The sequence below is a fragment of the Leptodactylus fuscus genome, chromosome 1, assembly GCF_031893055.1.
Source record: "Leptodactylus fuscus isolate aLepFus1 chromosome 1, aLepFus1.hap2, whole genome shotgun sequence".
In the NCBI taxonomy this organism is placed as follows: Eukaryota; Metazoa; Chordata; class Amphibia; order Anura; family Leptodactylidae; genus Leptodactylus; species Leptodactylus fuscus.
In genome coordinates, this window is record NC_134265.1 from 90,925,621 (window position 1) to 90,939,602 (window position 13,982).

General features: G+C 39.2%; 1 protein-coding gene across 2 annotated transcripts in view; it reads left to right on the forward strand.

Moving 5' to 3' along the window:
• Nucleotides 1-13,982, forward strand: part of HECTD4 (HECT domain E3 ubiquitin protein ligase 4) — a 117,515-nt gene that overhangs the window by 83,530 nt on the left and 20,003 nt on the right. For both annotated transcript variants that reach the window (XM_075273114.1, XM_075273122.1), the window contains exons 40-57: nucleotides 71-206; nucleotides 353-535; nucleotides 1,812-1,976; nucleotides 4,565-4,734; nucleotides 5,849-5,964; nucleotides 6,811-6,914; nucleotides 7,004-7,165; nucleotides 7,355-7,503; nucleotides 8,357-8,436; nucleotides 8,721-8,884; nucleotides 9,538-9,775; nucleotides 9,868-10,004; nucleotides 10,101-10,227; nucleotides 10,845-10,982; nucleotides 11,553-11,689; nucleotides 12,736-12,896; nucleotides 13,186-13,367; nucleotides 13,549-13,754. In XM_075273114.1, coding sequence (XP_075129215.1) covers nucleotides 71-206; nucleotides 353-535; nucleotides 1,812-1,976; nucleotides 4,565-4,734; nucleotides 5,849-5,964; nucleotides 6,811-6,914; nucleotides 7,004-7,165; nucleotides 7,355-7,503; nucleotides 8,357-8,436; nucleotides 8,721-8,884; nucleotides 9,538-9,775; nucleotides 9,868-10,004; nucleotides 10,101-10,227; nucleotides 10,845-10,982; nucleotides 11,553-11,689; nucleotides 12,736-12,896; nucleotides 13,186-13,367; nucleotides 13,549-13,754 — 2,755 coding nt within the window. The remainder of the gene's footprint in view (nucleotides 1-70; nucleotides 207-352; nucleotides 536-1,811; nucleotides 1,977-4,564; nucleotides 4,735-5,848; nucleotides 5,965-6,810; nucleotides 6,915-7,003; nucleotides 7,166-7,354; nucleotides 7,504-8,356; nucleotides 8,437-8,720; nucleotides 8,885-9,537; nucleotides 9,776-9,867; nucleotides 10,005-10,100; nucleotides 10,228-10,844; nucleotides 10,983-11,552; nucleotides 11,690-12,735; nucleotides 12,897-13,185; nucleotides 13,368-13,548; nucleotides 13,755-13,982) is intronic.

The window sequence follows — 13,982 nt, forward strand, 5'->3', positions numbered from 1 at the left end:
ATTTAACCCTTTCATATATGCTTATTAATATGGGATCTTATTGCTAAAAAAAAATCTTTGCTGTTCCCAGAACTGATCCTGTGCGCCCTTTCATCAGTGGACATGTAGCGAACAGCATGGCTGCTGAAGTCATTGCCTTGCTTCACAGTTTGCTGATGGCACCAGAGTCTAATGCAGCCCAGATATGGACAACCACAGCAGAAAAGGTGAAGATTTCAGTGTTGTGTTCACATTATCTACCATTGTTTCATGGCTTTTTGACCATTTATATTTTGACGTCATTACAATTACCGTTTTACGTTTTGTGAGTATGTATAGAACTATGGACTGATTTGGTTTTTATTTCACATAGGTTTTGTCCCGTGCTCTTATGCATATTCCACAGCTGGGCAAGTATGCTGAGAGCATATTGGAGAATGGGAGTGGAAGTGGCAGGAAGCTGGCTAAACTACAAAGCATAGCACGGCAGGCTGTTGCTGCTCTCTGTGCCCTCGGAGGGTTCAAGGAGACTATAAAAATAGGTTCTGAGGTCCAGGTAATGTAATTTACATGTAATAGCTAATCTCGATGGGGGAAAAAAAGACATTGTAGAAAAGTTCCTACATAGCCACCCATATTTTTAAGAAGACAATACTTTAGATTTCCGTGCTACACACCTTGTTCCTTGGCCATATAAGCAAATATGAAAGCAGGAGTCTGCTAGAAAAGACACAAATAACTGCAGCTTCTATACTCTGCTACTCTGTGAGCGAGCTCTCCTGACACTACTGTGTCTTCACGATGAGACTATACCAAAGCATAGAATAAGGCAATAATTCTGTTAGTGCAGCAGCCTCCTCCTCTCCATAGATGTGTGAGTCTAAGGACAGTAGGATGCTATAGATATACAGTGAGTGTGAGGAGAGTAACCTAATATGTGAAGGGAACCTATTTCTTTAAGATGTTTATCACAGATTATTATAGTCACCAGTACTTTTCATTTATGAAAAATTGCTTTATAAGTTGTTACCCTTTTAAAGCAGTTGTTATTTTTTTTATGACCTAGGAGAGGCCATAAGTATCTGATTGGTTTGATGCAGAGAACTGCTTCCAACGCTTGTACTACGCACAGCATGGGGCCATGGTCTGTATGGTGGGCAGGTATGGTCGCTGCAGCTCACCTTCCGTTGACTTCAATGGAAGTTGAGCTACAGTGACAGCGCCTGGCCACTATATGGAGACAAGCGCCATCTGATTTCAACTTTGTGTTGTGTATAGTTTGTGTGTCAGAAGTTGTCTCATATGGCTGATCCGTGCAGGAGTCACCTGTTGTTTTCCAACCAATCCGATATAAATCCTGAACACCTTTCCCCCCTTGACTTCTTATCTTTATCAAATCACTAGCCTAGCCTGAAGAGTCTGTTCAAGCTATAGATCATAAAAGGTTTGGAAGTCCTTTGATGCTAACTAGTTACTACTAATATCATTCATTTCCTTAATGAAATCCATTGAGCTCCCAAGGCACAATGTATTTCCAGGATAAATGTCCTATTAAATTTTAAGAGGACAGAAGGAGAAATAATATGACAGATTGAGACACTATCATTTATAATGCATCATACTTTTTATTGACCTGTCATCTCAGCTAAAAGCGCAATAAACTCAAATGAAGTTCAGGCTGTCTATAGCAACTTTTTTTTTTTTTTTTGGTGATGCCATTATTAAAATGTTAGCTATCTGCAGTGATACAGTGTTAAATTGAATTTAGCATTATTGACTGTTGTGGTTTCCATATGTAGTTTCAGACATGTATCATCCCCTTACTCCATTAGGTACTTGGTAAAGGTGTATCTGGGAGTGTTGGAGTGGTTGTATCCATAAATGAACAAGAGGGTATTGCAACAGTGAAATTCCCACCCCTAGATTTTAGAAAATCTTCCAAAGCATCTGATACACTGACAATCCCATTGTTTAGACTCTCTGTACCACGCTCAGAGGTAAGGGCTTTGTATGTCTGAGGTCAATAGCAATTGTTGTAAAAGACTGTTTATCATTTATTGAATTTCACAACTAAAACCCGTAAAACCTCTTTGAGGTGACCACCCATAATTGCAGTGAAAATAAGAGGGCAATCCTAGTCTATCACGGGTAGTGTTTCAAAGAGTTGGCCTCTTGTTTGAAGGAAGTCTATGAGCAGTTTTGATCCTTCAGAGATAGCAAGGAAAGCAGTTCAAACATACCTATAGTGTCCTGCAGGTTGGATGACCAAGGAATCCAAGTTTTAATCTCCTGTCAAGTTTTAAGGCAATGCTCTCTTCATGCACAGTGTTTGTCTCGCTACCCTGAATGCTCTTCAACCACTCCCGTCTGCTATTGAGTAATGGCGCCCGAAGAGAAAACCCCTAGAGAGTGCAGAGGGGACAGGCTGGGAAGTATTCCGTGCATCCATGGCACTGAACATGTAGAGAACATCTTTAGGACATTTGATTATAGTGCCGAGTCAATTCTATTGCCATAGGCATGTTTGAACTCTTGAGCTCTTCATGTCACTTATATAGAGTTGTCAGCAGATTAAAGGTAAAGGGTTAAAACTGCAGACTGACTTCCTTTAAACTCATGTTAAGAGCTGTTTCATTCTCAGATTCTCAGGGGACGTTCTCACTACCAGTGTGAACATCCATTGTCTTCATGATAGGATGAGAGCAATGAGTGTGAAAGACACAAACTGAGCCCCCTTCATCTGAGTCCAATCCCATTGACTTTAATGTAAACAACATAACAGTAAAAAAAAACCCAGAAGAAAGCTTCCTTCATGTGTTTCAACCTGAGTAAATGCAGATGGACGTACGATAGAGGGGGCTCCACCTCTATTCTATGATGACAAATGAGAACAATGGACATTAATATTGGTAGTGTAAACCTGCCCTTGTGCACAGAGATACAAAGCAATTCATTAAGTTTATTTTTGTAAAATAGTTCTGATCTTTGTCTAAACAACCAGCTTGGTGTCTAAACTTTGATCTGACTGTGTGTATAACCCCAGCATGTTTTGTATATTTGTCCTTGTGCTGTTTCAACTTAATGTATATATTTGATGTAAGTCTGTCAGCAGTTTCTATGTGAAGTGACATAAAGAGTGATAACATTAAGAAAGGTTGCTTCATCTCCTCTCCCTGGGGTCACTTAAGACTATAGAGGGGGAGAGATGGCATTAACAAGATGTGATCATTCTTGCTGATATCATTCTACCATTAGCTGTGTTCTGTTTCACATCTATGTGCACCACCAAAAAGTAACTACCTCTTTTGTCTAAAGAGACGGAATAATGTATAGGATATAGGTATATAGGTTATCTATACCCTACACTTTATTCCTGCACCAAAAATTGTGCTTCTCCCTTGTATACATACAGAAATGTTGCGCTTTAATATGACAGATCTAAGCTGTATTCCTAAAAGGCAGTAAGTTGGCCAATAGTATACTGTTCTGTCCTGTAAACACTCAGAATTCCTAATTACCTTTCAAGATGAATGCTTGTTGCTGTTGTACTAAATATTTTAATAGTTAAAGGAATTGTCTTACAGTCACAGCTTCTCACCTATCCACAGTATAGGTAATAAGTGTCCTACCCCTGGGACCCCTTCCATTTACAACATGGACCCCTATAGGGAATAGGGGGTCCCCTATTCCCCGTTTAAATGGATTAATGGTCACAAATTTTCTCTTCCACTCCATTCAAGCCCTGTGGGTCTGAAGAACATAGTCTTCCCTCCATCAAGCTCTGCGGCATGCGTGACCATCACTATATCGAAATGGAATATGTGCATCAACTATAGTGTGTTGTGGATAGGATGGGTGACAAGTTCTGAGTGTGAGACCAGCATTTAAAAGGGTGTCTAACTTCTTATTGTAGCCCATGGGGAGGCTTAAAATAATACAAAAAAATACTATGTCCCTGTCCTTTTAGCTGGGGATCAAGCAGAGAGCCTCCGTTCTTTGTTTACCTTCTGCCTGCACTCGAGTGTGTCAACCAATGAGTTCCTAAGCGCTGACTCCTCTGCAGGCCAAAAGTAGGGACTCGAACGGAGACTCTCCTCTTCATGCCCAGCTAAACAGACAGACAGGTGAGTATATTATATTTGTTATTTAAACCTCCCTAGTGGATAAATATAAAATAAGTGGAATACCCCTTTAATTACAGAGTGAATTTCTTAAAGTTGTAAAAACTTTGACGTTTAGAAAAAAATAAGATGTGTCTCAAGTTTGCCTGAATAAACCAAATACATGTAGTCTACTTGTGTTACAAGATTCTGTAGTACATGAGTACATCCACAGTTTATTCAGGCAAGAGCGATACAACTCATTTTCCCATAAAATGGTGATGATCTGTCATGTCTGCTTTCTCTGTGTGTTTTGTAGATATCTTTTACCACCCAGCACATGACAGTACACCTTTTTATTGATAACTTCATGTATAGTGGAGCATAAAACAGAAATGAAAACTCCAGTTAATAACATCCCTCATTTCTTAGAAACTAACTGCTTGAATTTAACTTTTTGCCGCACCAATATCCACCCCCATCAGGCATTGCCTCTTCATAAACTGTCCATTACTGAGAAGGTAGTGCAGGCAGTCCAGTCCATGTTACTTCCCCAGGAGGGATGCCTGTCTATTCACACCTCACTTCCTGCAACAGGAGATGCCTCAACTCCCGTTATGGCCGTGGTTCGGCTTCTTGCAGAGATTAGGACAAGGTAAGAATCTGTTTTGCATTTACACAGTTACTAAACGCTTCGTCTTTCTCAATTCTGTATATGCTTTTTAGTTCTACCAAGCGCATTCAAAGGGTTGTTCTTGGATTTTCCTACTAGTCTCTGCTTCTCTCATAGTCCTTCTCACCACACAGGAAGTGGCTGCTTGGTCTGTCACTGGCTGCAATGGTGACCTGCCATAGCCACTGGTTGGTTCTGTATAATTTCCTATGTGTTGAGATGGAACAGGAAGCAGAGACCAGCAGGGATTTGAGAGGCCTTAAGGGTCTATTCACACGGAGGAAAATTATGAGGAGTTTGGTGTGGAATTTCAGCATTGAAAATAAAGCCTCCCATTGACTTCATTGGGTTCCTTTTTCTGCTAGCATTGAAGTAAATGGGAGGCTTTATTTTCAGCGCTGAAATTCCACACGAAATTCCTCACCGTTTTCCTCCGTGTGAATGGACCCTTAGAGTGGCCTCTGATTTTTTTAATTTTTTTTTTCTCTACCCATTCTCTGTCATATTGTAAAAACAAACTGCCCCCAGACAAACCCTTTAATGTAGTAATGTTTTTTCTTTTAACCTGCTTGGTTGGTTTTGGGCTGGTTCTGACCTTGTGTCATGTGATCAGAACCAGCAGTCTGCCATAGTGAGGCAACCCTCATAGTAAAGATAACTCCTGTAAATGAGGGGGAGGATGAAGAAGACGGCATTATCCAGGGGTCAGGTGCTGGTTTTGATAATCTGACTCTGGGTCGAATCCAGCTGAGATCCCTAGGTCCAACTTCTATAAACCCCTGGAGTAAGCAAGTTAAAAAAAAAAACAAACCCAAAAACCTCTGAACAACCCCCTTTAATGTAGTGCATGTGCTTTTTTTTATTTTAATAATTCTGTTCTGATTTTTCACGAACTTACTGAAAATAATTGCACATCACATTCTGGTTTAATTCACTGTTAAAACAGTAAAATGTTCTGCCATAAATTTTACTAGTTAAAGGTTACAGCATTGAAATCATATGCACTGGTTTCATGCCTTTTTTTTTTTTTTTTTCATTATTAATGTTCTAGCTCTTGGTTCTTGGGATTATTTATTGCTGTTTTCCTTGTTTTTAGAGCTTGTCTGGTCATGGCCCAGCTCTTAGAAGACAGTTCATTTTGTGAAGAATTCATACAGCAATGTCCTGCCGCTGTAGAAGTACTAAATTTAGTAGCCCAGGAATGTAGTCCCGGTAAGCCTGAAACATTAAACCAAGTCAAAGTTCTGAAACTACAATAGCTTATCATATCTTGGACAACACTTAATGGGACATTTGTGAGCAATTTGGTCTTGATTTTAGGATAAGGCATCAAAATAACATTGGTGGAGGAACCGTACCAGTTAGCTTCAACCTCTCTTTATTCTTCAATACCCTCAATATTAAAGAACTAGATAACCCCTCTATGATAATGGTACTTAGATGTGTTACTGGAATCTAATCACCAAACTGTGCACACTGTAAGGACCATTATCATTCACTGGTACAGCACAGACTGTATGTCTATACAGTCCATTATTGTCATCGTAAAAAGATATTTTATATTCTAAAGAATTTAGACAGGTAGAATACCTGATGTCAGGCAGCAATGTCTATTAAAATATACTAAAGATCTGTGTATTTCTATATGCTCTCCTACTTTTTAAATCGAATGTAAAGGTAAAACAATCCTTACAGCTATGTAATAGAAGAAAGGCTATTCCATCGTACAAAGTCATAGCAAGTCACATGGTTATGTTATCACTTATCAATTATGGGTGTCTGAACTCTGGGGCCGCCACAGATCCTGTGAATGATGGGGCTGTAAAGTGGATTCCCTTACACAGTGGGTGATGTACAGGGTATTGCAGAACAACTCCAAGCAAATGAATCGGGCTGACTGGCCAGCATTTGGCTGGAGGTGCTGCTGTGCCAGGAAAAATAATTTTTTGATTTGGCACTCCAGCTCCATTAGTTTCAGGATTAGTGAGGGTCCTAGAAGTCAGACACCCACCAATCATAAAACTAATCTAGACTACACACAGAACTCTTTGCTTTCAGGTGAACGTTTATCGGTAGTGGAAGTACAGTGTGAAAGATTGAGGATGTTGTATCGGGATTGTGCCCGACCACCCCCACCACCTCTTCAGACTGAACGTAGATTGGTAAGGATTTTACATGTTTTTCAGGTTTGTTTGTTTTTTTTAATATAAAATACATATCTTGTGGTAATCCCATTTGTTATCTATAACAGCCCAAAGAGATAACATGGTGCCCATCACGTGTGTTCCCACCAGTGCGAGCCTGCATGTTTTCATCTCATCTGACAGCTGTAACTTTTCTGGCTGATCCAAGTGCAGGAGGAGGTTTACCACGGGGTACTTTTATCTATGCAACTTCACCTGTACCAGTACAAGTAAGGATTTTGTGATATATTTTAATGAGGACCTTATATTCATTTTAACCAGTCTGTAATATTGTTTCTGAACTCTCCGTTTTTAAAAGTCACGATATGAAAATATTTTGTATTCTGTACTGCATGAGAATTGTGACAGTTTTCAACATCACCTCCACGTTTGCAAGTTATATATGTTTATCTTGCCAGGCGCCATCTTTTTATTGGGAGATCGAAATTGTATCTTATGGAGACATAGACGATGACACTGGTCCAATTGTCTCATTTGGATTTGCAACAGAAGCAGAAAAGCGAGATGGAGCATGGACTAACCCTGTGGGGACATGTCTATTTCACAAGTAAGTTATTAGACTAGTTTGCCTGGCACTATACATAATGTTTCTACATAAATATTGCTTGGAGGTATATATGGTATCCTATTTTATAAGGTCAATTTTTTTTGTGTGTGGTTATATTCTATGTGATAATTATATAGAACTAGCCTCTGCCAGCGACTTCGTCTGCGGGTTGTTGGCGGCGATGATCTGCTTATATTTTCAGCAAATTGCTGCTGTCGATAGTTTGCCTGCTCCGGCATTTCGGCAGCTGTCAAGCTGTCCTGTTGCTGACCTTGTTCCTCACACTGTGCCTGTGATTGTTTCGGCATCTCAGCAACTTGCTGGGAGGCCACATAATGACCGCTTTGTTGGTGTTGATCATCCGCCTGCTTCGGCGTTTCAACAGCTGTCAAGCTGGCCTGCTGCTGAACTCGTTCCTCCTGCTCTGCCCATGATTGTTGCGGTATCTCAGCAGCTCACTGGGACCCCATATAATGAGTGTGTTGTTGGAGTTGATGATCAGATAATATGCAAATGTATAAATACTGAGGATTAGTTGAGTGTTTACACAGAGAGATAACAGCCCTGGCTTTCTCAGAAGCTGAGATAAGAGCAGTGTAATATAGTATGTGAACAAAAATTCATAACAATTATGAAGCCGTGTCATTTACTGAGATAAAAAGTAGCCTATATTTTAATTGAGGTTCCAATCTATCTGTGTGCCAAATTTCATCCAAATCTGTTCAGCCGTTTTGTGTGATTGAGGAACAAACATCCAAACACGCAATTAGTAGGAAGGATAGGATTGAAAACCATTGTATAACTGTAATAAAAAAATTAAAAGTTATCTTCCGAAATTCCTTCTTTCTTTCAGCAATGGGCGAGCTGTGCATTACAATGGTTCAAGTCTTCTGCAGTGGAAAAGTGTGCGGCTGGATGTAGCTCTATCGCCTGGTATGGAGTTGTTCTATTTATTTATGCATATTCTTTCCAAAGCTCTTTGTTTAATATAGTCTAGAACTAAGAAAAAGATTAGAGGGAATCTGTCAGCAGATTTGGGACACTAAGTCATCAGCATATCCATAAGAATATGCTGATAGTTTAATGTCTCTGGAGACAGGTTCTCTTTAAGTTATGATGAGTATTTTATGTTGTAATAGTCCAACTTTATTTCCTGGAAGCTTAGGGCCTGAATGTGCTTGCATTATTATAGCAATAGTTACCTTTGTGTTTTTCAGGGGATGTTGCTGGTATTGGTTGGGAGAGAACAGAAGGCACACCGCCACCTCCAGGTCAGCCTGCCAAGGGCAGGGTTTACTTCACCTACTGTGGCCAAAGACTTGGACCCTACTTAGAAGATGTTTCTGGAGGAATGTGGCCAGTGGTACATATCCAGAAAAAGGTAAATAATTTGGTTTAGAACTACATTATAAAGCTAAATAGTAAATTATATTGTGTTGCTTGTTGGACACAGACAATGTATTGTTAAAATTAAAGGGGATTTTCTGGATACTTTTGATAGTCTATGTTTAGCATAGTGCTAGGGTCGGACATAATGAAGAAACCATTTCAAGCACAGTGATGAATCCGTACAAGTAGCCACCACCACCATACACACACACACACACACACACACACACACACACACACACACACACACACACACACACACACACACACACACACGTTGATCGCAAAGTGAGAAACTTAATATGTATTCCCATCAAACAGATAAACTTGGTATATTTTTGAGATTGCAGTATTATGGTAGACTGGTTTAATGCTTGCTGTGAAATAAGTGATCGCAGGTAGAGATGAGCGAGTACTATTCGAAACTGCTGTTTCGAATTGCACGCTCCCATAGGAATGAATGGACGCAGCTGCCACGCAGCCTGTGCCAACATCCAGCCGCTTAACCCCCTGTGCATCGGCTGCGTCCATTCGTTCCTATGGGAGCGTTCTATTCGAAATGGCAGTTTCGAATAGTACTCGCTCATCTTTAATCGCAGGGAGTTGCATGAAAGCCATAATTTCTACTTCTTGATGTTTTCACAGAATACAAAGATCCGGGCAAATTTTGGATCACGCCAGTTTTCTTTCGCAGAGGGTCAAGCTCATCGCAATGCTGCTGATTTATGCATTGACTTGGCTGAAGAAATCAGTGCAAATTTCGAAGCATTACCATTTGCTATGGCATCTGACAGTGACAACGATGCTGGAACCAGCATAGCATCCGACCCAGGAAATCATGGCCCACCTTGCCGCATTGCTGCAGTAGCCACTGTTTTGCAACGTAAGCACGGTCTCTATTACACAGCACTTGCTCTTCTCTAGCATGTGGCATATTAATATATTCTCTGTACTGTTTTCTTTTTGTTCCTCCAGAGTATGACAGTGATGCTTCCTGCAGATATAAGGTGGAATTGAGTTATGAAAACTTTATTACATCTGGTCCTGATCCACATCCCCCTCCTATTGCAGATGATGAAAGTGATGATGACGATGATGATGACATGCCACGGGTCAGATATTTTTGTAATAAAAGGATTATTACTGCTGAAGTGCATTAATTAATGTAGTTTATTTTGTGTGTACTGATTGTGACCCTGTGTTTAAAGGAGGATCACTATGCCTTACTGGTAAAGGCATGGGAGACCAAGGTATTTCCAACAATTCGGAGACGTTTTCGTAATGAAGCTGAGAGAAAATCAGGTCTGGACCAGATTAAGGGAGCGTTGCAGCTTGGTATGAAACTTTTTCCTGAATTCTATAGTTGAGATAGTTCATGTTATCTATTTGCATCACTGATATTACTGGCATAAAGTAAACTTTAATTGTTGTTCGAGATGAGCAAGTACTATTTGAAACGGGAGTTTCGCATAGCATGCACCCATAGCAATGAATGGAGCCGTCCGGCACGCAGACAGGGCCGGCATCCTGCCGCTTAACCCCCTGCATCCATTCATTCCTATGGATGCGTGCTTTTCGAAACTGCCGTTTCGAATAGTACTCGCTGATTTCTAATTGTTATATACCAGTGAAATATCTTATAGTTACTGATACGAGGGCAGGTTATAATGAAGACACTGTTCGATATGGGAGGCTCCACATGTGGTAAAAACTGATGAATTTTCATTCGTGGGGGTGGCTGCTTAAAATAATAATTCCACAAAGATAAGACCACTGACTGTAATGTAATGACTTGTCATATTCACTTGTGAGTGAGGTCTGCATTGATTTTTGTCTTGCTGTCTCTTAAACCCTTAAACTCCACCACCAGTGCAAACAAAAAGAGATTTACATTTTCTTGCCATTGGCTGTCACTTAAGTTTATTTCTTAATAGTCTTGTGTTATCTTATAGGAATGGTGGATATAGCAAGGCAGACAGTAGAGTTTTTGTATGAGGAAAATGGAGGCATCCCTAGAGATCTTTATCTTCCAACCATTGAAGACATCAAGGACGAGGCAAATAAATTCACTATTGACAAAGTTCGCAAAGGTATTAAGTAAAGAAAAAGTCAAACTATAAAGTAAATAATAAAAAAGGTGTGCATCACTATATTTCCGGCATTGATTCTGTGCAAGCTATTGATGGTAGTTTTACATGCTCATTGTACAGTATATTGTATATAATGTGCAGTACGTTTTTTAGAAGATGTCCACAATACCATTATAAATGTTTATTGCTCTCAGCCCATGACAGATGGGAGCAACGGACATTTACAATGTTGCTTTGATGCTTTATAACGATACATTTTAGGTGATATTCACGCTACCGTTATAAATGTCTTTTGCTCTCATCCATTATAAGATGAGAGCAACAAACTGTAACAGCAATAGAGTAATGGATGCACACACAGCCCCCTCTGTCTGGCATCCATTCCATTCACTCCAGTGTAAAGAAAAACATGACAGAAGAAACGGACATTAGTAATGGAAGTGTGAATGTACTCTTACTTATCAATACATTTGGAAAGTTAACATTATACCTGTAAGGTTTGTTATACTTTTTTTCTTCTACTTTTCAGTGTATTGTTCTATTGTAACTGAATGGTCATTGTGTATTTAGGGCTGACTGTGGTTATTAGGTCACCTGATAGCAACAATGTGGCCAGCACTGCTGTGGGAACTGCACTACCAAAATTTGCGATTAGGGGTATGTTCAAGACCTTCTCCCTGCATGGAGTGGTTCTGGATGTGGATTCGGTGAGAAAATGTCCTGCTCTATTGTTGTATTGTCCTTAAATTGAAACTGTATAATCGGCCATCCAAAGGCTAGGGTATAAGTGTCTCTTCACCATTGGGACCCCCATTGTGTCCTCCCATTTAATAAAATTAAATAAAAACACATTAGCCATACCTCTGTCACACAATGCCTACATTAGAAAACTATGAACTGATTTATCCTATATGGTGACTGCTGTAGCAGAAAAAAAAAATCTGTACCTGCGTGGTAGGACAAGGAAGCTGCATAAGATTTATCCCACTCCTCCTGTTACCAGCTCAGTGACTTTAGGGTTTTTTTTTTTTGTTTGTTTTTTTAGTTTATTTTTTCTTTTAAACAGAAACAAGAAAATCGAGATTAAAATCGAAAATCCACCCGTACATTTAAAAATCTAGACTTTACAACTTTAATTCTGTGGATGTGAGATACATTTCAATATGGGGAATAACCCTTTTAATGTTTGTGTTCTTGAAGTTGACAACTTGAGTCTTTAACCTTTTTAGTTCCAGGATGATTTTCCTGGTATTTAAACTAATGGCATGCAACCATAATATTTTCCAGTGTCCTGTTGTCACGTGCTATAAAATATCATTCCAGCTATATCTCCTGACATTCATTGAAGAAAATACTAAAATTCTAATGCTTTCTATCTTTTGGGATTTAAAACAATGTACCATTGCACCACAATTCTGTATTTATATATTTTATCGCCACACTTGTAATGCAGCGTTTGCATGTATTATATGCTTTAAATTACATAACTGGTCAGTTCGTCTTTCATGCTGAAAATCCATTGACCCTTCAGTTATACTTCTGAGAAACCCTACATGTAATTGGTCAAAGCCTTCACCGTCAATGGGCTCAGTTTTAGGAGCCCTGGAACAATTAAAATTCATCATTTACTTGACTATTTCTCAGATGAATATATTATAGGCTAACGCCATACCACATGCTGTAAAATTTGTGTTATGAAGCCATAATTGCAGTGGTTGCCTTATTTTACCATAACTTGTTTGTATGTCTTTAGGTAAATGAATTGGTGCAAGTGGAGACGTATCTTCGAAGTGAAGGTGTCCTAGTCAGATACTGGTATCCTATAGACATGTTGGAGCGTCCACCTGTGGGATACAGAAGAATGGCCACCAATGGTTTAGTGACTTTAGATAGCACAAACATCCAAATTCACAGGTGAGTGGGCAGTCCATAGCAATCATTAATCATGAACAATAAGCTTCAAATTCTTTGTAATTTATCTTTATTTCTCATATTCTATATTATGACATGATATTTATGATTACAATGGATTGGATGTTTTTGGGGCGCCTTATAGATTGATCGAGATTATGATTATTACATAGTATGACATGATTTAGGAATATGAGGAGAGTGGACATGTGTGTTTGCATATTTTGCAAGATCATGATTAAAGCTCATTTGTATGACTCAATAAAATAAACCCTTTATTTCTTGAATTTAGGGAGCTATTAAGATGTGAATCTGCACTTGCCAGACTTTACTGCCGAGTTGCTTTACTCAACATCTTTGCACCAAAATCTCCTCACACATTTACTCGATTGTTCCATATTCCTGCTATTCGGGACATCACACTGGAGCATCTGCAGCTTCTGTCAAATCAACTCCTAACTCCTCCCCTTCCTGGTAAATATATGCTTTACAGGTTTTATAGAAAATTTCTTCATAATATAATTTAATATTTTGATAGTGATTGTTTTTGTTTGATCAGTAGGGTTGTATATCTAAATGATTATGCAAGATTTTTTGCACTTTTTCTATTTCCGTTGTCTTGTAATTTTATAATGTGTTGCTTTTCTTTTCACAGATGGCACCATTAGTTCCTCTTCTATCCTTATAGCACAGTCCTTGCAGCACTGTATCCATTCTCAGAACTGCTCAACCACAGACCTCTTCTACCAGGGAAATGCGCAAGCAATTCGAGAATGGCTGGGAGTGGCCATAACCAGAGCCTTGCATCAAGGAGAAGACAGTCTTCTGGAACTTACCAAACAGATCTGTTCATTCTTGCAGGTCAGTGCGCTAATTTCCTTAGTGTTTTGTGATATAATCCCAGCATCTTATATTACTTATCATGTAAAGTGATACTGTTTTGTTACAAACACAAATATGCATTTAAATTTATTTGAGATCCCAAAACTACATTGATGATCGAACTGAAACTCTGTAACAGAAATTATGGACTGGATATGGTGGTGTCCTTTTAGAGAGGTTTCCTTGGCATTTGTGATTAAACAAATA